Raw genomic sequence first — 22,627 nt, forward strand, 5'->3', positions numbered from 1 at the left:
TCAAGCCCACGCAGATACAAGGTTCATGCTCTGACCTGCAGTACTTTAGACTGAATCGAGAAAGCCTGGTTCATTATATCGGTTCATTAGCCTTGTCAGAAATTACGAGTATTGTCGGAAGACAGCACTTGGACGAAAAGGGATTATAATGATTATAATAGGCTACCAGTAAAGTACAGGGTCGTCCACTTCTAGCTAGAACATGGTCACTGCTTTTAAAGCAACATTGTATCTGACGCAGGCAGATATCGATGCAAAGCGATGCAAGCACACAGAGACACGGATGTGCTGCTTCACATGGTCAGCCACTTTAGATTACTGCGTGGCCGGGTCGGATGCAATGACACCTTGAAAGCAGTGACCGTGTTATAGCTAGAAGTGGACGAGGCTGTACATTGATTTAGGTGTATTACGTAATATTTAGAGTAACAATTAGATGCAGGGAATATGTTTCCCAAACACTCGAGCATATCTCTAAAGCAAAATGTGCTCAGTAAAACTTTTACGGATGCACAGAAGCCTTCAACAAAAGAAAAGAAAAGAAATGCATATTGCCCCGGGTTTAACGCATGAAAGCGGCTTCGGCTATGACAGATGATTGCAGAGGCTGGTTTTGGTGTCGTTTTTTTTTTTCTTTTCATTAGTAACACCATTATTCACACCATGTGGGATTGTTTATTGTGCAGTCAAATCCCACAGCAGAGGAACGCCTTTCGAAACGGTTGTGATTGAATCCCCCGTTCTCGAAATCAGCAGTCGGGCGCCCTTACCATTGAGACATCGCGACAAAGGTTTAAAAGCAAAAAAATAAAAAAAAGGTACTCACACAACTCTATCGTGCATACAGACGGCATAGTAGTCATAGAGTGGTCTGTTCAAAAAGCATTCTGCTATATGAAGCAGTCTGCGGTGGCATATGTTTTAGTAGCTGCGGTATTCCAAACAGAAACGGGAATATGCGATTTCTGAGCGTTTACATTAACTTTTATTGACGGCAACAAGCTGTTTTGCTTTGGCACAGCGGTAATGACAGTACCACTTCGTTTGAGACATTGCATGCCAAAGGATCTCAAGCGCCGAAGACCACGATGAATGATGTCCTTATCCAAGCATGACATGCTCGATACGGACAAGTATATTTTTGTTAATGAAGCGTGGAGTTATAGACTGTTCATATTTATTTTCCAAGAGGCATATAGGTAAGCAAAAGCTCACAGGAACCGCGAAACAAACAAAAACACTCTTGTACACGCCGCATGCGCGTGCGTAAATCACTGCGGGCTGGCACGCGACGCGAAAACGCATCCAGACTGAGTAGGTTTCGCCACTGAGCCGCAAGGTGGCGACTCTGCTCGATCTTGAGGCCAATAGAGCCAGTAGCAGGCCCGTGCATTCTCTTTTCCTTCTTCCTACAGCCACAACAACAACAGCCTCATTGCACTTTAGTAGTCCAAAGTGCCCCTAGAATTTTTTGTTTCGTAAACATGCGTCCATGGTATACAACAGTTGCATCTTGCCTTTACTCACCTACTCACCTATGGGGTTGAAACATGGAGGCTAACCAAGGGAGTTCTACTTAAATTGAGGACAACCCAGAGGGCTATGGAACGAAAAATGGTAAGGGTAACATTAAGAGATAGAAAGCGTGCAGAGTGGGTCAGAGAAATAACTCAAGTTACCGACATTCTAGTGGAAATTAAGAAGAAGAAATGGACATGAACAGGACATGTAGTGCGAAGAGAGGATAACCGATGGTCGCTGAGGGTAACAAACTGGATTCCAAGGGAAGGAAAGCGTAGCAGGGGGCGGCAGAAAGTTAGGTGGGCAGATGAGATTAAGAAGTTCGCAGGGGTCACGTGGATGCAGCTAGCACAGAACCGGGTTAAGTGGAGAAATATGGGAGAGGCCTTCGCCCTGCAGTGGGTATAATCAGGCTGATGATGATGATGATGATGATGATGATGAAACATGCGTCCTGCAAACTCCTGCAAACGTTTGTCCTGGATAACACATGGCCGAAAAAGAAACTACATGACGGCACTTCGCTTCGCTTAAGAACTGAATGGCAAAAGCTTTTTCCTCCTTTTCTTCCCCTTCTGTTTCTTGCGCCTTTTTGTACATCGAAATTAACAGATTTAAGCACTCGTCACCAACTATCACTAACGTTCGCTGTCATTAACTATCACTACCAGTCGCTAGCTATCACTATAACCATCGTCCTTAAGAAAACATCATGCGACACCCACCCTCTAGCTCAATACAGTGTGGAAACCAATACAATCCATTTCAATGACAACATATATTGCTTCTACAATCACAGCTTCAAGAGCTATCACGTTCAGCTTAATTACTAGTATACAAAAAGCTGGCGTTGGACACCTACGCATACAAAAAAAAAGAGAGAGAGCTGGAATGGTACGCCTTAAATTGTGGCCCATTCTGAGCAAAATTAAGTCAGGAACATTGTTAAGTGCGCGCGCCCTGATCGTGGGCAGAAAGAACGAACGAATATAAAGACTGCGACGCATGTGTGTTGGCGTCTGTGTGTATGTGTGTGCGTGCAAATGGAGCGGCCGTGGCTAATGCCTCCCTGTGAAAGGTCCGAACTTGGGAGCAAGTTTGCGGGCTGGCGCCGCACGGACGGCCAGCGATGTCGGCCGAACAAAAGCGTTGCTCCCGAGAGGACGCCCGATCCTCCCTCGGCCACCCCCAGCCGTGCCTGCATGTGTGTTGGCGTCTTTGTGTGTGTGTGTGCGTGCAAACGGAGCGGCCGTGGCTAATGCCTCCCTGTGAAAGGTCCGAACTTGGGAGCAAGTCTGCGGGCTGGCGCCGCACGGACGGCCAGCGATGTCGGCCGAACAAAAGCGTTGCTCCCGAGAGGACACCCGATCCTCCCTCAGCCACCCCCAGCCGTGCCTGCGAGTTGTTTTCCAGGAATTCGGCGGAAGCTTGCTGATACGATGACGCCGGAAGACGAGGGAAGAGGAGAACCCGGAGAGGGGGAGAAGCTCCGAGGAGTCCGATCGACGCGGAAAGGGGAGACTCATTTCGGGTGCCGTGACGAGAGGCCGCACCCTGATGGAAGTTGTGCTGCAATTTGTATATAGTGTAAATAAATTCTGTATTCTGCAATTAGAGTGAATTCTGGCCCATGTAATCGGGAGATGAGAGAAATTTGAAGAAAACTACAAGAAAAGAAGAACCTGATATTTAACTAACATCTTCCCAAGTCGCTCACCCTGTTTGTCACTTATCAAAGTGTGTGCTTGCTTGCAAGCTTCTTTGTTAAGCGGAAAATCTCCATCAGTACCTAATGTGTCCTATAACGTCGCTTTACAAGTATGCGTCTCGAAGAAACCAAATGTGAGCTGTGTTTATCATAAAAATAGTAGAAAACAGGCAAATGGCTTTATTTTAGATATTTAAACATTCTATTTATTGAAGAGTTATCGTCCGATGAAATCTCGCCAGAAAAAGGACCTGAAATGCATGCCCACACCACATTCTGCTCTACAATATCTGCTTCACCCGAGAAAACACCTCTGAAAAATTCTTCACTATGAGGTTTTAATACACATACACCAGCTTCACGGAATTCTAAGAACATGATGTGCACCCTGCACTCTAAATGCAGTCAACTCACCGGTCAAGACATCTCCAGCTTCCATCGATTGCGCGCCATGCAGCTCTTCTTTTCCACGGGTCACCTAGCTGAACTTGAGAGCTCAGGTAACTCTCGATTATATCATGAATTTTTGTGGATTTTATATTATGTCATGGATTATTTTCCTCCTCTAATTGCTTCTCCATAGCAGCTGATTCAAATAATTGGCACAATTACATCCATACACCATGCATGCAGTGAGTATGCCTATTCTGAGGCATTTCTAGCCATCTAAAGTGCTTCCTGCAATATAGGAGTTTCTAACCGGTTCCCTCCGTAAACTGCCAAAATAATTCTGTTCAGGCCACAGGCAAAAGGTTCCAACAGCATGGTCAAACCAGTCAAACATCGCACACTACATGCTTTTAGACTCCGAAACAAGAACTGGTGGCCATTTTTAGCATGGTGTGAAAACACCTGCTAAATATTGAGACATTCAAAACACGTTTTCGATCATCAAAAACCATAAATTTGCACCTCAAAATTCTCAAAGAAAGATAAAACAGCAGGACTGAGCGCCACGCACCATAGCCTTCCAGCCATTACAATCGAAACTAAGGGTCACCTTTGAGCGCCACATAGTGGTCTACCTGTGCAACGTCACGGCGATCGGTGAGCCCATTGAAATCGAGGAAATACTTCAGTCGTATTCTTCAAGAGGCACTGACCTAGCTTATGATAACATTGATCTTTTCTGATATGAACAGGTACTGTATTTAACCAAGCAGAGCTTACCAGCTGTGTCTCTCTCTTGTCTAGGCTTGTCTGTGTCAGCAGACTATCGAAGCGACGTCTGCGGCAGCCTTCACAAGTTTTAGGGAATGAAAATGGCAATCGAGTATAGCTTTGGCTATAGTAAGCTTTAATCGACAATTGCTTAAATTGCAGGATGCACATACAATTCCCACGAAAGCGCCGCTGTGATCCGGTTCGCCGGGCATTCAATGATTCACCATATTGGCTATTTTAGGCAACGAAAGCGGTCACCATGTGCACGTGTGGATAAATCAGCTCACAGTCAATTACCTGATTACGGCTACCACAGCTTACTATCAATGCCTCCAGAGCCATTCATCGTGTTTTACACATCCGATGCTTCAGCTAAGGTCCATGTCGGAGAGAAGCCACAATAGCAGAACAGACGATGCGAGCAGAGCGAGCGCTCTAACCGGAAGTAAACAAACCAACTGCTCAGCTACGTGTTTGTGGGTGGAGCACGGTGCCGCCTGATAAGCTTTACTTCTTTCGCTTTCGTTGCGGCGCACTCTGGCGCATGAGTTGGAAGGGAAGATTCAGGAGTCATTTTCAATCGCCACTTGCTCCGTTTTTAGTCAAGCTAGATCAAAAATTCTTGCACGAGGGTCATGGACCATTCGATACCTATCAGCATTTCGACTTTTCTTAGCCTCGGTGAGCCATCTCCACCTTTCAGTGGGCCTCGAAGGTCACCCTGATGGAACAAGGCATTTTGTGAGTTTGTAGCTGGAGTAATAAAGCTATTGGCTCCGAAGAGTGGCAGATGCCCCTCACAGGAAGCCCATTACAGAGAGTGGTGTCCATTGGCTTTGCTGATGCTGCAGTTAATCCGATTAAGGCGAAATGATACCCTTTCATCTTCCACACCTTGTGTTGTCACGCTAGCGGGCCTAAGAGAACTTTTCACATCGTCATGACAATCAGCTGATGTCACTGGATGATATATACTTACAGAGAAGTAATCAATCAGTATTATGTTACTTTTCTTCAAGCTCTGCTGTTGTAATAAACACTCGCTCGAACTGCAATAAACTAGTGTGGCCAATTGCTTGAACTTTTTTACACGTTATTATCAACAGGGGTCGTTTTTCAAAGTTGCTATGCTGATTTTGCAATATTTCTTTTTAAAGACATCAGCCACTACACCGAATGCTAAGCACTAGAGAGTAGAGCCGTGTTATACCATAGTACAGCAGCGTGTAGTTACACAATACTTTGATGCCAATTTCTACACCCTCTGGGAAGTGCTGCACATATTGTTGTTAGCATTGTGCAAAGGCACTGCAGGTAAGGCCTTGAAGAGCTGAAAAACTTGTCTGTGAGCATTTTATTGGAAACATCACACACTGCTTCTGGTGTGAAACTATAGCAAGGCCAGCTCACTTCCTCGGCCAAAAGCTGTGGAGCCCCCCGACGCCAGGCAGCCATGCACACTGTCATACGGCCGAACAAGTTGACGCAATCATCAATTATAGACAAAAAATAACCAAATTACTCAAAATGTTATTGTTTGAAGAAAACAATACACTGATTGCAAATTACAAAATTACATTAATTACAAGTAATAAATTACGTACAATTCTTGGCAACAACCACTTTTTTCTTGAGTTGCATCTGACTATAATTGAATACTAGTATCGATAGAAATTGCATAATTTAATCTCAGTAATTTAAACTATGAAAGGTGTGATTATAACACCGATAGATTTTCTTGTGACAATAGTGACATCACTAAGAAACATCATTTGAACAGTGGGCCCTGGTCCACGATGTCCTGTATTACTCCCCTGAACAATCGCCAAAAATAAACGAAATTACTGTTTGACCTGTGCCTATATCAAGCAGGCTAAAGGCAACAAATCTTTAACAGCAGATCACTTGTCACGAAGGAATTCAATGTGGCTGTCAGTGCAGACTTAAGCTTTATCCAACTACACCTATTATCAACATTTTTCCAAAGTATCTAATGCTTTCATGCATTTTTTTCTTCATATTGTGATTTTTTTTATTCTTCTTAATTCTTCTCACTATTTAAGACCTCAATTTACCTTGAAATAACCTACCTAAGTCATTTTATTTAGGATAGATCACAAAGCTCTTGCCATTCACCCTTCATGAATATAGACCGTTTTCGCGGCGAGGAGGAAAATAACCTCAAACCGGAACGCGCTGCGCGGCTCCTCCTGTCTGGTATGTGGGGACGCGGGGATAGCAGCAGGGGCGGCAGGGCATTCTACGGAGAAAGGGCACACGTTGCAGTCTTTTGCACACACAGTGTCTTGAATAGCCGTAAAGTATCTAAGCCGACTAGCTGATGTAAGCGATGTGCTTTCTTTCCCTGTTCTTTCTTCTTTTGCCCCTTTCTTTCCTTCATTTCCCTGATCGTTTCATTTCCGCCGGCCGCAGTTTAGCTGCTAAGAGCTGCCACGGTTAACACAATCTTCTTTTTTTACTCAGTTGCTCTCATTAACAAAGAAAAATAACAACCAAAAGGAGATGATTAACAGAAGATAAAAGATTAACAGCGGTGGTATGCGCGTGTCGCTTTACACTGTTCCACTTGCAACTCACTCAATTGGGCTAGCTAAGACGAGCAACTTCTGAATTTCAAGCCCCAACCGAAAATGTTTAGCTTTGGCAGCCTTTCGTGCGAGTTCCGAACACTGTGTTTGTCGAGTTGGGACCGGGAAAACTGAATACTCGTGCAACAACGGCAGCCTTTGGGCAACAAGCGGATGATATTCCTTGCAGTAAATATTTACGAGATGCTGCCAGGTAAAGAAGAACTATTTCGATTCAGTCACCTGAGGTTAATGCAAGTATGAAAGAACCTGTCCCACTTTAAGACAACGATATACTAATAAATTGGTTGTCAACTTAGTGAAACAGCGCTACAATATTTTTTTTTCTTTTTGAAAACACGCATCTCGTAAGATTTTGCTGCCGATAATAAAGGGGAATATGATCATAGGAATAGCAGCGATTACTTGCAGTAAGCAAACCTTGCGACGAGAAATGGACTATATAATTGTTGACAAAAACAACTTTTGATGAGGTCATTAAGGGACATAATTTAAGGTCACTATTTCATAGATACAAAATTGTCCATTTTATCTTGTATTTGAATGTCAGCATGACGGCAGCGTCAGACAAACGCAACTAACACCCAGTCAGAGAAATTGCAGGATAGCAGCTCCCGCCATTGACAAGTCATCGCCACTCCCCGCACATACCGGCAAACAGATGGTTGAGTCATGTAGGCAATGCTGAAATCCGATTGCCTGGTAGTGGACGCTTGAACACCCTCCCTGATTGTCGCCCAACAAAAGTAGCCAAGGTAGATTAAATGGATCCGAAATGGATAATGGATACTTAAGAATAGAACCCCGGTGGAGGTGTGGTAACTTCCGCAGTAGCCGCTCAAGCAGTAAAAAGTATATGAATGATCGCTGACCCAACAAATGTAGCGCGATTAGCATTGCTCCTAAACGTGACATAAAACGGCTACATTCGCTTGCTTTTTTTCCTCAAATTGTTACGGTAAGCCGTCTCTAGAAATTATTTAAGAATAAAAAGTAGATCAAAAGCTGCCCTCGCGGCCAGTGGTGCGCCGCCGCCTCTCTGTGCCACATCAAAGGTATACACTAATTGTAATCAGGCTTGTAGCCTTCAGCCAACCTGATCAGGAGCACAATTTTTTGTCATTTCTGACCGAATAGCTTCGCATGTTACTGAAAATTTCTTTTTCTTTCAGCTAGGTATTTTCAGAAAGCAAAACATTGCATGCGAAAGCTCCAAAATGCCGATTTGCGCTACTTGTCGCCTGTTCCGCGGATGGGACCCCACATACCAGCATGGCGTTTGTTCACAACTCGGCCGCTAGATGGCGCCACATACACAAAATGGCAGCGCCCATGATATAACAGTCTATAGAGAGGCCAATAACAAAACCCAGAGTAATGTCGGAATGAGGGCCTGATTCACGGAGCCTTGAGCAGGAAATCATGCAGGAATGTAGGAAGTGCATATGGTTTTCATGGAACCGGCGATTCAAATGGAAGCAACAAAATTCTTGAAGTAAGTGATTTCAAAATAAAAAAATCCACTGTGTTAATGTTTCAACAAAACAGATACTATGTACATAGTGCCCACCAGCAACAACACTGCATTCCTAGGTACAACATTTTTTTTGGCTGCTATATGCAACCGCATGAAACTCTTCAAGTCCATGGTAACCACTGTTTATGTCCAAGGAAGCAAAAAACAGGAAAAGTAAAGTTGTAGACAAAAAATCATAATGAGAGGGTGCCCCAATTAGATTTTTCTTTATTTTGGTGCAACAATAATCTAAAAGGAGATCTGTTTTATAATCCCTCAGTCGCATTAAGTATTTAAATATTAGCTTCTTGCATACTCTTACTAGGTAAACTTGAGTCATGTGGATGGCTAATAGTGTCAGATGATTTCTCGGCTACGTTCAGTGTAAATAAAGAGTGAGCCACGGCCAGCGCACCCTTAGCGCTCACTTGGATCAAGTTCGTTCAAGGTCAGCAATCGACGTGGCCGTGAAAGAAAGATGAGAGCATAGAGGTGGGCAATAATAAAAGAAAGAAGGGAAGAAGAAAAAAACAATGAGGATGCTTTCACCAGCAGAGATAAAAAGAAGAGGGGGGGGGGGGGGGAAAGGGGTTACCTACAGTTTTCCCTCTAATTGCTCTCACTCATCACTATTGGGGCTATGTCAGGCTCGTGAGAGATGTTATTGATTGGTGACAAGAGTGCTGCCAGACCTTCCTTGCCCTCTGGCTTCAGCTTATCCCACTCTTATATCTTTATGTCTTGATCTCTCCATCGCCCAGGCAAGTGACAGCATCTCAGAAGTGAAAGTGCTCGGCTTGAGGGAGCCAGGCAAAGATTCCCTCTTCGAGTGGCCAAGTGAAAAAATAACTAACAAAAATTTTTACAAATCAAGAAATGCACATGTGTGGACGGTGCAGTAGCTACTATACAGCAGTGACATGAACAGGTGACGCAAAGGATGCCCATTGCACTCATCGGGCTCAACATCGGCATAGACAGGACCAAGTTGTTTTCATCACTGAGTGAGAACCCGATCAACGCGCAGCAGGTCAATGCACAGAGGGCGAACCTTCAACACCTCCTTTCTCTCTAAAACTACCAACTTATAAAACACTTGCCCAATTGAAAGCCAAACGTGTCTGCTACATAGGACCTTGCTTATTTCAACTTAACAAAATCTCTTTAATTCATTCAAACCAATTTCTTTTTGGCTACTTGAGTTATTTACTGAAGAATAAAAAGAAATTAACATTTGGAATGGCTTAAAATCATAAGACTGTGTCTCTATTTTTATATATTGTAAAATGTAGGCATGTAGAGTCCACATATATGTAGGCATGTAGAGCATGTAGGCCTAGGTAGAGCTGAATACCCTTAAAATCCATTGCATCTAAGACCAAAAAAAAGTGGACACAAGTAGTTAGTATTTCTTTAGACTGAAGTTTAATGAATTTACCCTATACGTTCATCTCTTATACTGGTATTGCTTGTCAACATAACTTTTTTTTTTTTGCAGCAGCAGCAAACTTCAACTTCTTCCTGGCAAGAAAATGTGCAGCTCTAGATGTACACAGTTAAATAAAATCCATGAACGCACATGTGCCTGTACTTGCTCAATTTCCTCATTTGACTTAATAGTGGAGACTAGAAAAATGACCGTTCCCTCTTGTTAACAAATCATAAGAGGACACCAAAAGTGCTCACAACAAGTGCTAATTGCCTGTACTTGCCTTTCGTTGGGAAGATCACTGCTGCTGATGATGCTCGAAGATTCTGACTCGATGCCAGTGAAACTTGACTCGTTGCCGCTGAGCCTGTTCACTGCAATGCCCAAAGCAAGTGTCACATTCAGCAAGCTGACCTCATTTCACATGAGTAGATTTCTTTTTGCAGATATAAATACAAGTCTAGTGCTGCCATCATGCTGCCCCAAACAAAACCGCAATCTCAGGTGAAAATCGATGCTCGGCAAAGGTACCCATTTCTGATGGAAAAGCATTTTTCCATCAGGAGTGGCATTTTCCAGCTGGATGCGGTTCCAGCTGGAGCTGCTCCAACTGGAAATTATTCAGCTTACTGAGCTGAAGTGACACCTGTTAACAGCAGGAAACAGACATGTCATTTCAGCTGAAAAGAGAAAGGCAGTGATGATTGCTTCAAGTGCACTGACTGTTCACGTTTTGAGGATGCTTCTCCACACAGAATGTGCCCTAAAAACTTTCAGAATTAGATGCATAAGGACAAAAAATAGGTAACATGAATAATATCGCATCTTGATGTTAACATCGTACTGAAATATTTATCAAAACCTAAGATTCGTTTCTGTCGACTTCTTCACACAACTATTCACAGATGAACAGCGTATCATTCCCCTGACCACGTTAGCGATGCATGGGCAGCTCACAATCTTAGACGCACAGAAAGGTAATTTACGCTTCGGTTCTAAAGCTTAACACTCTTTTTATTCTCCACAACCACAGCTGTATACTAATAAAAACGTCTAGATACTTTTTCTCAGGCTAGAATCAAATTTTCACAGCTACTGCACCAGTTTATCTCATGTCTTGATAAGTAGAGCTGCCTTGTAGCAGCTGCAGAGTCATACTGATAAAAAATAAGCAGTTAACGGAGGAAACACAAGCACAACTAAATGCCGCATTACGACTGTGTCATCAAGGACTCAAAACAATTTACCTGCCCCCCCGAGCAGACATGAATGGTTGTAAATAAGCTAGCAAGCAAAACAACCAAGCAGAATGCATAAACACTGTAGCCAGGGCCTGAGAAACTCAGGCGCACAGAGGCACGTGACACGAAGCTGATGGAAAAATATGCTTCTTTACACGGCTTCATACAGTCCTCCCAGTGCATTCATCTATTCCAGCCAGAAGCACAACACAGTGCACCTTTCACTCCACTCCCTGCAACCTGGAACAAACATGGCTTGCCACAAGCTTTCCCTTGACACAACCCAGCCTAGATGGCCAGAAACATCATGTACTCTAGGGCAATTCCTAGGTGTGGTCCTTTAGAATAGTGTAATTTGTCTCTTCTAGTTCTACTAATTGCGCTGGTTGCAGACCACTCATTTAGGTGGCCCCACTTATGAGGTGCGTTAAAGCAGTAAGGTCTCCAATTTATGTTTAAGACATTTGTAACTCCTTATACTTCCTGCCTTCATTTTTCATCACATTGAGGACACACAGCTGCACATGCAGTTTTCACAGCGGTGTTCACAATAATTGCAGGGCTGCTACAAATGCTCTCCCATGGGTCTGTTCAAGGATGTTCAACAGCAAGAAGACTTTCAGCGTTAGAAAAAGAAGGTGCGGTGAAACTGCGCACGACATAGTTTCACAAAACTAGATGCAGCACATGTGGATTCACGCAAGTGTACGTGAGTAAGCGTTAGAACAGCGTGCCACCATCCCAAAATAACCGAAATGGCATGACTTGTCATTGCGCATGCCCGATCCCAGCCACAAGATGACCTGAAGGTAACAAGAGCGAAACTGAAACTACGCAGCTGAGCTTTATTTCAAAAATGGGAAACTTCAGACTGTCATCGTGCCTATTACTGCACGCGTGAGGTGCGCAGACCTCAGTGTTCCATACATTTCAGAGTCGGGTAGGTCAATTTAGATTATTGCTGGCCGGGAGGGTCGTACCTCGACGTGACGCAATTCCTCGTCCAAATTTACTGGTGCAAGCCCACTTATGTTCGCATTAACGCATGTCCGACTTTACAAGGGCATAAGTTGGGACCGAGATTCCAACTGCTGAATTAATGTGGACCTAATTAGCGATCGTTTACTGCACTTGAAGATTTCATAATATTCGGCAGTGTTCGAATATTAAAAATTTTGGCCATATTCGTAATTTTAAACATTCAGAGAACTTAATTCGAATATCAGATATCTGTTTCCCAAATCGAATAAGAAACATGCACAATTTGTATTCAAAATTTCTAACGTTCGCAAATACCTAATGACATGCCCTCCCCATGCCCACTTCTACTTCTTTATTTTGACTAGAATGTCACTAACACGTGCTTGTTCCCTGACAACCTCTGCTCGTTTTTTTTTTTTTTTGCAGCTCACTGTGTTTCCCCCAATTTCACTGGCACTTGTATACACAGCTCAGTCCTCGCTGCCAGAGGAAACTTCCAATTGGGGTCACGGCAGAGCTCACTGATGTCATTTCTGTCGCTGTCATGTTGTGTAAGTGCAGAAAATGAATGCGAACATGCTGTTCTCGTTGGGAATACGTTACTAGCTTCAATATGAAACAGGGTCATTTCGGCAAACTGCATGCTGCTGCGATCTGGCTAACTGATGCTTAACCCTTTGAGGGTTTTTGCCGTAAATGTACGGCAGCAGTTTCCCGTCCCGCAAGATTTTTATCGTATCGGTACAGTTTCAATCCTCCATTTGAAATTTCGCGCCCTAATGATGATGCATGCTCACTGGGAGGTGCTGCCACCTCCTAGGACTTACAAGAAGCGCTTGAAATTTATTGTGCTCCCTTTTTGTGAAGATAAACAGAAGTGATTCCTAACTGCAGCGTGTCACTTGGTCTGCCGCACCGCCCTTGCATGGTTTCGGTTAGCCGCCGCCGCCGCCGCCCCCCCCCCCCCCCCATTTCCGTGATCGCAAAGAAGGCGCGCAAACCTTGATTGATTTTTATCTGTATGGCCACTCCCGTGGAGGAACCAGAGAACAGATTTTCATCTTTATTGGGGCTGCTGTTAACTTGTTTATCATCCACGCTCACGAGGTATTCCTGCTCTCCTTGTTTACTGGGTTTCCTTAGGGTTCTTGAGTTTGCAGTGTAGGGCAAAGTTGACTCCAGATACCGTTCCTAATATTTTTCTACAACTATTCCTTGACTTTACTGATATTGAACTTTTCAAATCTGCAATAAAGTAATTTGACCATCTGGGAAAGTTTTTTTCAAAAAAATTCAACCCTCAAAGGGTTAATGAGTGGGCACATCCTTCACAAACTGCAAGAGGCACCTATTTTAATTCTGGAGAAAGTAACTTGGATAACTTGCAACGCAAACACACCTCATGTCTTTAGTGCCTTACCAGCCTGCCAAAGCACTGCACATAGCAGTACAAGCTGCAGACTAAGCAGAGTGAGAAACAAAACATACCATTAGCATCTGGAACTTGAAGTAGGAGGTTCTGGTTCCATGAGCTTTGGCTTCCAATTTTCAGTGTAGAGCCCTGTGGAGACATATACACCAGATATACGGGTGACCATTCTCTAAGCACTTTTGCACCGTCTTGCACTGTTTAGTTTTCATCATGTTTCGTCAGAAAGGTAAAAGAATTCTTGCTGTACTGTTATCTATGTAGCCAGAAAACCACAGTATGGTCAAGGCTGTTTCTCGTGGTAACTTTCATTCCAGGGCACACAATGTTTGCTGCCCAGCACGCAACCGATAAGAGCCATGTAAATATTGAAAACTGCATAAAATTCCTGAGTACTGTACCATGATGCTGCATAACACCATGAATAAACTTTCTGCCACTTTTCAAATATTTTAGGAGTTTCTTGTTAAAGTAAATGCTAAGTCATTGTGTGTCAAAAACAGCTAAATACTCAAGATAACACATTCTGTAGCCAATAAACTGAAGCAAGGAATATGAAGAAGGAAACACCCTGCCCTCAATCCCACACTGCCACATTTCTACAGCAGGCATTTCAGGTAGCTTGTAGCAAGTTGCATGCAGTTGTAGTTGGGTTAGGCCCTATAAAAGGCATAAAAGCTTGGTGCACTTGTCACCCCTCCTTGAATAGCAATTTTACACCTTTGCATACATGAACGTATTTAGACCCATGCTAGCACTCCAAGTGCGCCCAGTGACAGGCCCTTAATTAAACAGAAAGCTTTTGTTCTTGCACAACTTATAGTGATGAATGTACCCATAATGAGACAGCAGTTCACTATCCAAGCACAATGATGAGTGCCTGTATGCGAACTTGATCATTCCAAAATTTCCCACATAAGATACTGGACTACCAGCCATTACCATCTCTGCGTCGGAAGAACTGCTGTCATCACTGGAGTCCAGGGGGACGTGCTGCGGGGTGCGGGTGGCATTCCTCAGCTGCTGGTCCAGGAGCTCCAGCCTTCTCTGCTCCTGATGAGAGGGAAGGGAAGTAGCCCTGCTTAGCCCTCTGGTGGCCACCTCTAGCTGCAGCTTTCCTTCATACCTGTTGCAGCTGAGTCTGTACAAGCTTCTTCTCAATCTCGGAACTGGACCTCTCCTGCTCAATTTGCATCTGCACAGTCTTCTGCTGCTCCAAGAGTTCCCTAATTCTCAGCTGGAAGATAAAATGACAAGGCACATTTCACTTCCACAGAGCAGTAGCAACACTGGCAAGCACATCAAATATCTCTTTCAGCTGCATGTAAATCCTTGAAAATATTTACACTAAATAAAAATGAATCCTCACACTGGTTAACAGTTACTTCCTTCCTCCAATATTGTTCAATGCCACAGTCCAATTGCAGCCATGTCAATGCTAGAGTTCACAAAAAAGAATGCTGGTTTCACAAAACAAATATGCACAGTTAAGCCAAACATAGTTTAACTGTTCTAGCATGCCTGGTTTCCCTTTGAGATCAAGCAGGCTCAGACAAAGATCGGCAAACCGATGAGTCATTATTTTATAACACTATAAAATTTTGGGGCTACTTTACACCTTGAGAGGGCAATGTGATAGATATATGTGTTTTGAACTGTGTTTTAAAGTGTTTTATTTTAATACATATGCTTTAGCATCAATTACTATCTGCCAACTGGCATCTGTCAGAGGCCAAGGACATCACATACATCAGCAAAATCATCGATTGAAAGTTCTAACTGCTTGCCGCAGTTAGAACTTTCTTATATTAGTGCTTCCCCCCGGGAAGTAATAGTAATGATGCCCTGAATTGCATTAAAGTGCATGCCTCCATATGCTATCTATCATTCTGATTCAAAACAGTTTTCTCACTAAATATTATATACAGGCCACAAGATATAACCAATTTGTCAGTTTTCTAATGTAACCCACTAATGATTCACTTTTAGCACATATATAAAATTAATCCTAATGAATGAAAACTAATATTAAAATATCTGGATCTGCACAATCACCACCATAGATATCACATAATCATTTACATTTCAAAAATGCAGATGACACTAGAAAGTCTCCCTACAAGAAAATAACAGGATATATGCTATATAATGCTCACTGTTTTCATAAACATTATTTGGTGCATTTGGTTGTTAGAATAAAAAAATCACCTTTTTTTTAATGCTAAGGAGGCTAAATTCACCTGAAACAAAGGGATCGGTGCTTCTAAAGAACAACTTCAGCGGTAATTATTATCACTCCCTGATTGGAATAATGAGTTAATCACATTCTTTAGGAGGCCATGGCAAGAGATTATTGAATTCTCAATAAAGACGGAGGCATCAAATAATGCATGCAGTCAATATGAACAATATGACGCTTTTAATTCGCTGTTATCTTAAAAGCCATTTAGTTTCCTCTTTCCTTGCTTTCTAGTGACTGCAGCCCGAGTAAACGCTGCTCCATTATATTTTTGACCCAATTAAGTATGAGAAATTAACCTACCAATTAAGTGTGCCCAAGAAATTGTCAGAATAGAAATATGAATGCCCCCACCCATTTTCTAGCTATTAAAGAGTAGAGAAAAATCGTGGCCCACGAGCATTTTATTCTCACAATATACTGCCAATTCCATTCTATGATGACTCCAGCGGTTAAATTAATTAAAAGCATTGAAGGGCTTCTATATCACGAGCGTTCAATAGAAGAAAGAGCATTCAAATGAACAAAAATGCCGAATATCAGGCTAACTGAATGGTACTAGGCTTGCTGCAATCCAGCAGCCAAAATAAATTAGCAGCCTCCTTTCGCGGCAGAGCCGCTATAAGCGGACAGGGCGCCACTCATACCTGGCGGTCGCGCAGGTTCTGCCGGACGCGGTCAGCGCGTGCCATGAGGGCTTCGCGCTCCTCCTCGCGGCGCGCCTGTCGCTCCAGCTGGCGGAACTCGAGGTCCTCGAAGGCCCTCCTTTCCCCGTCGAGCCCCTCGAGCTCACGCCGATAGCGCTCCTCCAGCTCGGGCCGGCGGGCCAAGGAGGGCGGCCCTTCCTCCAGCACCTCGCGTAGCTCCTGCGTCAGCTGCTCCCACTGCTGGATACGGCCGCGCGATACTTCCAGCTGCAGCTGCTCCTGCACCACGCAGCCAAGGCCACCAGAAGGCAAAATAAAAGCAACATTTATCCTCAAGAGTAACCATGAGATGCAACAAGTGAAGAACCAAATAAAAGTTGTTGAAAATGCATAGAGATCCCTGCTCTCCTAAGGCAAGCAACGGATGACTTACGTGAACTAATATTTTAAGTTTAATTGGGTGCAGAAGGCGTAAGAGCCATATGTAAAAATACAGGAAGATATCTACAGCAGCCGCATAACCACCATAGTCTTCCAGTCTTCCCTAAAGTAAGTAAAGGAACACATGGTTGCATAATTATCATTATAACCCTTGGTAATGCAATCGAATTACATATTTCACCTACACTAATGCACACCAATGATAATTTAACCTGTTGGTTCAAATGCCCTGTTGCTTTGTGTGACTTGCTGCACGCTTGTTAGATGATGCTTTAAGTCCTTCTTTCCATTACTCCTTGTAAAGCGGCTATTGTTATTCTCTATCATTCTGCATTTCACCTAGCCTCGTGTGATCAAAGGTTCTGAAACATCACTTTTACATTCTGACGTGGTCAGAAATTGCAATTTCATTGCTTTGGGAAACTTCCATTTGTCATTACTGCAGATGATGCACAAATAGCCTTGCACGAGATGTGATTAACAAGTAATACACTTTCCACCTAAATGCGACAAGGAAAACAGCTTTGCCACAACTTATTAATGGTCACGGGCAGTTCAAGGTGCCTTTCCACTGAAGCTTAAACTAAATAAAATATTTACGACTGCCACTGAACTGAATGGAACGTGTTTGTTGCTGGTCGCTACCACCTGAACGCTGCAAAAAGACACCACGGGATCAGCATAGACATGGCTATCACAGTCTGCAACTGCTTAGTGTCTTTTTCGTCCTACTGCAGCCCAAAAATTCCTTGCACTGCAGTTGGCCACAACAAAGGTATTTTACAATATCCACGAACAGATATGTACTACAAACCTCTCAATAAACAGAGAGTCTAACAGAAATAGGTAAAGAGTTAACTACGCAATATCAGTAACCAGCATGCTGGTTAACATCGTAACTATATTATGATGGACATGACTGCTGGCAGTGCTTTGCCAAAGAAAGCACTCTTCTAACTCAGAAATCCTATTCTTTAAAATTGCGGAAAGTCTTAGGTAAAACATCTCATACGTCAGTTATTTGGTTACACTGACAGGTTAAGGTTACACTAGAAAGAACAAAATTCAAAGAGGCCATTGGACATTGAAACCAAGGATGAAACCAGAGATAGCATATCCACAAGTAAATGTAATATAAGCACCGGAAGAAAAAAAGAAAGAGAATGCAACATGCCAGATATATAAACTACTGATAGTATATATATTACAAGATGCCGACCAGAAGCAAGAAGTTTTTCTTACTTCCCTTCACTACACTCTAAAAACACAAACAAGAAATCTGTCTTTGCATTTCAAACACACAACAAATTTGCACTTTGCTTCCTTTTGTTTTAAGACAGCTGGTGTTCCCCTTTAGTTATTTCCAAGGGCTAAATTTTTTCAAGTCTTAGTCTTGACCTTCACCTTCTACTTCAGGAGGCAAACACCACACACGTCTTTCACCCTGTCACAAACAGGGCAGTCCTTGCACCCAAACACACCATTCATGTCAAAAGACCATGAAGCACAGACATTGGCGACAGGTTGGACCCCTTGCTCACCTGCTCTCGGTCTAGGTCAGCCTGTGAGCTCAGCCGCCTCTCCTCCTGTTGAATCTCCTCTAGGATTGCAAAATCTGATTTCTGACAGGCTTGTGCATCATTCAGTTCCCCTGTGAGCAGTGCGTGTTCTAATTCCAGCTGCAAACAGCGACACAAAAAGCACTGAGAAATGTGGGCTTGTACTGGCTTTAATCACAAAGAAATGCACAAAGCTTCGAGCAACTGCTAGGGCGTTGCAAAAAAGACTAGAAAAAGCTTCCCAAGACATGCACTCGTCTCAAACACCACTGAGGGATAAAAAATTTGTCGCTAATGAGGTAGAAAGAGAGAGACAAAAGAATGGAAAAGCAGGCAGATTAGCTAGAGAACACCTAGATGGCTACCCTAAACACGGGAAGGGCAATAAAGAAAGAGGAAAGAAATGAAAAGGGAGATATCAAATCACTATCACACGCACCCATAGGTCCTCACTGTTAAGGTATAAAAGAACGATAAATGTTCAAAGCCTCAAGTCAGGGCTCTCATGAGATGCCTAAAAGAAAATGCAAGGCCTTCTCATATGCACAGGATTATTTCTCAAAAATTTGCCTCTCAAACAAACATGGAAAGCTAAATCAGAAACTAATCTCTTTTGTGTGAGCTTTCAACATATTCTCCTTGAATGCCCCTTTTAAGCAATGGCTGAAGAGAGCATATGTTGCCCTCATAAATAGCAAGAGCTGGTCAGCTACTCTATTTGCACATCTCAGTCAGAACAATATATTTGCTCTTAGTTGTTATTTCGTAGGCCCACGCTAAGCATGTTCTCCGATCCATGAACCACACAAGTGAAATGTAGGCATGAGAAGAGCATTTATTGCAGTTGAAACAAAGCTTTCATAGCCATGGAAGAAGAAGCACGCACTCATCTTGCTTGGTGCATGGATGTGCCGCCATACTGAGAGATGAAATGCTAAGCTGCAATAGTGTAGATGTCTGTGGTTACTACATTAGTATGGAAAATGTATACAACAGACTATAAATCCCCCCGTATGTTCCCTGTATGTTAAACCAGCCAACTGTTTTATCAAGTGGCCTTCAAGTGCTATATGACATGGGAAATGGCTGCCCAAGTGGCAAAAACCATAACATCAATAATTTTGAGTTTCTTGGCAATGTCGTTTTAGGAGTCAACCAGATTATACTATGCCAAATAGCACTCACTTTATGTACACTGCAACATGGTCATGCATGTAAATTATATTTTTATTAACTGCTTAATTCCATGCTGGATGACCAAAGGAAAGAAAGTGTGACATTTTAAACTTATTTCCTTGTTTTCAATAAGAAACCACCTCATTTCCATTTGGAACCAGTGAGATATTGAAGGGGGACCGGTAAATGAAAACAGTTGGATGCCCAGTTGGAATCAGCCTAGTTTCCTACTGGGACCAATTGGACCTCTAATTGGAAACAATTAATTTTCTAACCAGTGATATGCAAGCCAACTATGTCCATTACCATATTCTGTTACCATTTAGAATTTCAACAGGAAAAAATAATGCCAGCTACCAAAACGAATTGGACAAGCTGATGCCAATTGGAACCCGCTAATTCCATTTGGTTCCAGTTAATACCAGTTGGAATTCCAACTGGAACCAATGAGCTTTTTCAGCTGAGTGGGTAAAATCAATTTCTTGGCCTGTGCTATGCAGTGCATCACTCAACTCGTATTAGAACAAACTTGATGGTATAAGTTTCTGACTGTGCAGTCACAACCATTAATTACCAAAACTGAATTAAATTTACCACAGAAAACAAATTATATAATTTTTTGTGCAAATTCACCAGGCACAAATGCATGCACACACACAATAGCTAAACTGAATATTAAAACACCCTCCTAATTGAACCTAAAGTTAGGATTGGGGCAAGCTGGTGTAGTGACATTTTACATGTATTGCAGGCCGGAATAAGCATATCAGTATTTGAAAGGAGCACATTGTGGGTGCTAACCCTCGGCTAGCAGTATGATGAAAAGAAGCGCAATCAGGCTTGCACGAATATTCAATAATTGAGAATATTTGGCCAAATAGTAAATAGAATGTTCAATATTCAATTCAATCTGACTGTTTGGCATTCGAAATATTGAAATATGCATTCAAGTCAATAATATTTATGGAACACCCTCTTTGTGTGGCTATGGTGCAACTCCTGTGGGATGGCAAAAAGCAACCACAAGACGATGCAATCACTATAAAGGAGACATGCAAGTACCTCGAAAATTTTGTTTTCTTAATAATTAAACTTAGGTGAATGAAAACTGAATTACTTACATAGTTTGATCCCCTCTTTCAAAATAAGTCCTAAGTTTTTAAATAGCCCGATACTTTCCCAATATAAATGCCATCCATAAGTGAAAAATTCCATAGAAACAGTTAGGACTGCTTACATGCGAGAATGCAAAAGCATTACGTTTGAAGCGACCAGTTTCTTTCATTAAAGTTCTTTTTCGTAAGATGGTTCACGCATGGCTGGTTGAGTGTGATGACCAACACATGTTCAGAAGTACAAGCTGTGCAGCGATGACAGGAAACGAATTAGAGTGTGACAGCCATTTGTTCTCAAGTGATAACTCTCCCAACACGGCATCTCATCTATTCAGCATGCTGCAGTTGTGCACTTCGCCTTGAAGCATTGTTACCGTGGCTCTGCCATGGAGGCTCAGGAGGATCTGTCAGATGACAGTATATGTGCACTACTGTGGCATTGCGCACACACCAATTTAGTTCCATGACGTCACCCTATATGCACGTTCCTCTTTTTGGGATCATCTCGGCCTCAACAACACCAACAGCCACCGACTGAATTTTCCCTAATGGGGCTAGTAAGGCTTTCGCCTCATAACAATGCATGCTTGTGCAGCTGCTTGGTATAGCATTAATCATGACAGAGCTGTGCGAAACGGTTTTAATATCTCCGACACTCCACTGCGTACAACTAAGAAAAGTCAAGTCATTTCCTTAGTACGCAACATTTTGAGGCATTTTTATACTCCCTGCGTTGTTTTCAGTGGTTGATACCTGAACACTTTTAATATTTCGACGGCATCGAAATCTATATGTTACATTCAGAACAATTCAACCATTGTTCATGCCAAATTTGGCCTTGAAGTGAATAAAATAAGCACATGATTGAAATTCTTCCACAAAAGCCATGTACAGTCCAAAATATGAAGACAAGAAGAACATGATCAAAAATTGTAGAAGCATTCAGTGAAAGAGCTCAGTTTTAATGGTAAAAATGAGTTTTATTATTTTTACTCTTTGGAAATTTGAAACAGCAAAGCCAGCCTTGGGGAGAAAAAAATTACAGCAAAGACACTTAAGACTGCTTACACATGAGAATGCAAACGAATTATGTTACTTTACATTATGTTACTTTGTAAAGAGTCATACTCATAGCATTATTACTGAGTCATGACAATGAGTATATGCTTGTACAAACTCTGCACCTTGCATTATGTTACTTTCTTGCTGCATTGCATAATAATTATGGGTCATGAGTCATGACCCTGACTATGTGTAATGTTTGTACAAACTCTATATCTTACAAATTATGTTACTCTGTAAAGTATTGTATCATACTACATAGCATTATTACTTAGTCATGACTATGCATGCTTTTACAGGCTCTCCATTGTACAATGTTACTTTCTAAAGCATCAAGTCCAGCTACACTGCATAATGAATATGGCTCATGAGTCATGACTGCTACTATTCATAATGTCTGTACAAACCCTGAATTTTACATTATGTTAATCTGTAAAGTGCAGAGTCATGTTATGTTGCATAATGGCTACACATCATAGCTATGTGCAATGTTTGTAGAGACTCAGCACCTTACATGTAGTGTGCTATTTTGTAAAGTGCTCACTTATATGCTATGCTGCATAATGACAAAGTCAAGAATCATGACTACCCGAGGTCATAGTGTGTTACGCTTTGTCATTCATGACTATGCATCTGCTCTTACAAATATTGTCGCACCGCACACCGACATGGTGACACCAGCTGAATTTCGTGCCGTGGATGACACGACGCCGGCTTTCATGCTGTAGAACGTACATACAATGCTTTCACAATATATAAAGCCCTGCTTTAACAAAGCCCTATAGATGTG

The 22,627-nt window shown here is 42.5% G+C and overlaps 1 protein-coding gene across 4 annotated transcripts in view; it reads right to left on the bottom strand.

Annotated features, from left to right (window-relative positions):
- LOC146184976 (uncharacterized) overlaps window positions 1-22,627 on the bottom strand; it is a 591,446-nt gene that overhangs the window by 439,106 nt on the left and 129,713 nt on the right. For all 4 annotated transcript variants that reach the window (XM_084605926.1, XM_084605923.1, XM_084605924.1 and 1 more), the window contains 6 exons: window positions 18,467-18,604; window positions 16,485-16,763; window positions 14,725-14,835; window positions 14,541-14,651; window positions 13,658-13,730; window positions 10,231-10,321 (listed from right to left, as the gene is read on the bottom strand). In XM_084605926.1, coding sequence (XP_084462052.1) covers window positions 10,231-10,321; window positions 13,658-13,730; window positions 14,541-14,651; window positions 14,725-14,835; window positions 16,485-16,763; window positions 18,467-18,604 — 803 coding nt within the window. The remainder of the gene's footprint in view (window positions 1-10,230; window positions 10,322-13,657; window positions 13,731-14,540; window positions 14,652-14,724; window positions 14,836-16,484; window positions 16,764-18,466; window positions 18,605-22,627) is intronic.

Source organism: Amblyomma maculatum, chromosome 6 (genome assembly GCF_055883805.1).
Source record: "Amblyomma maculatum isolate TAMU_Amacu chromosome 6, ASM5588380v1, whole genome shotgun sequence".
Classification (NCBI taxonomy): Eukaryota; Metazoa; Arthropoda; class Arachnida; order Ixodida; family Ixodidae; genus Amblyomma; species Amblyomma maculatum.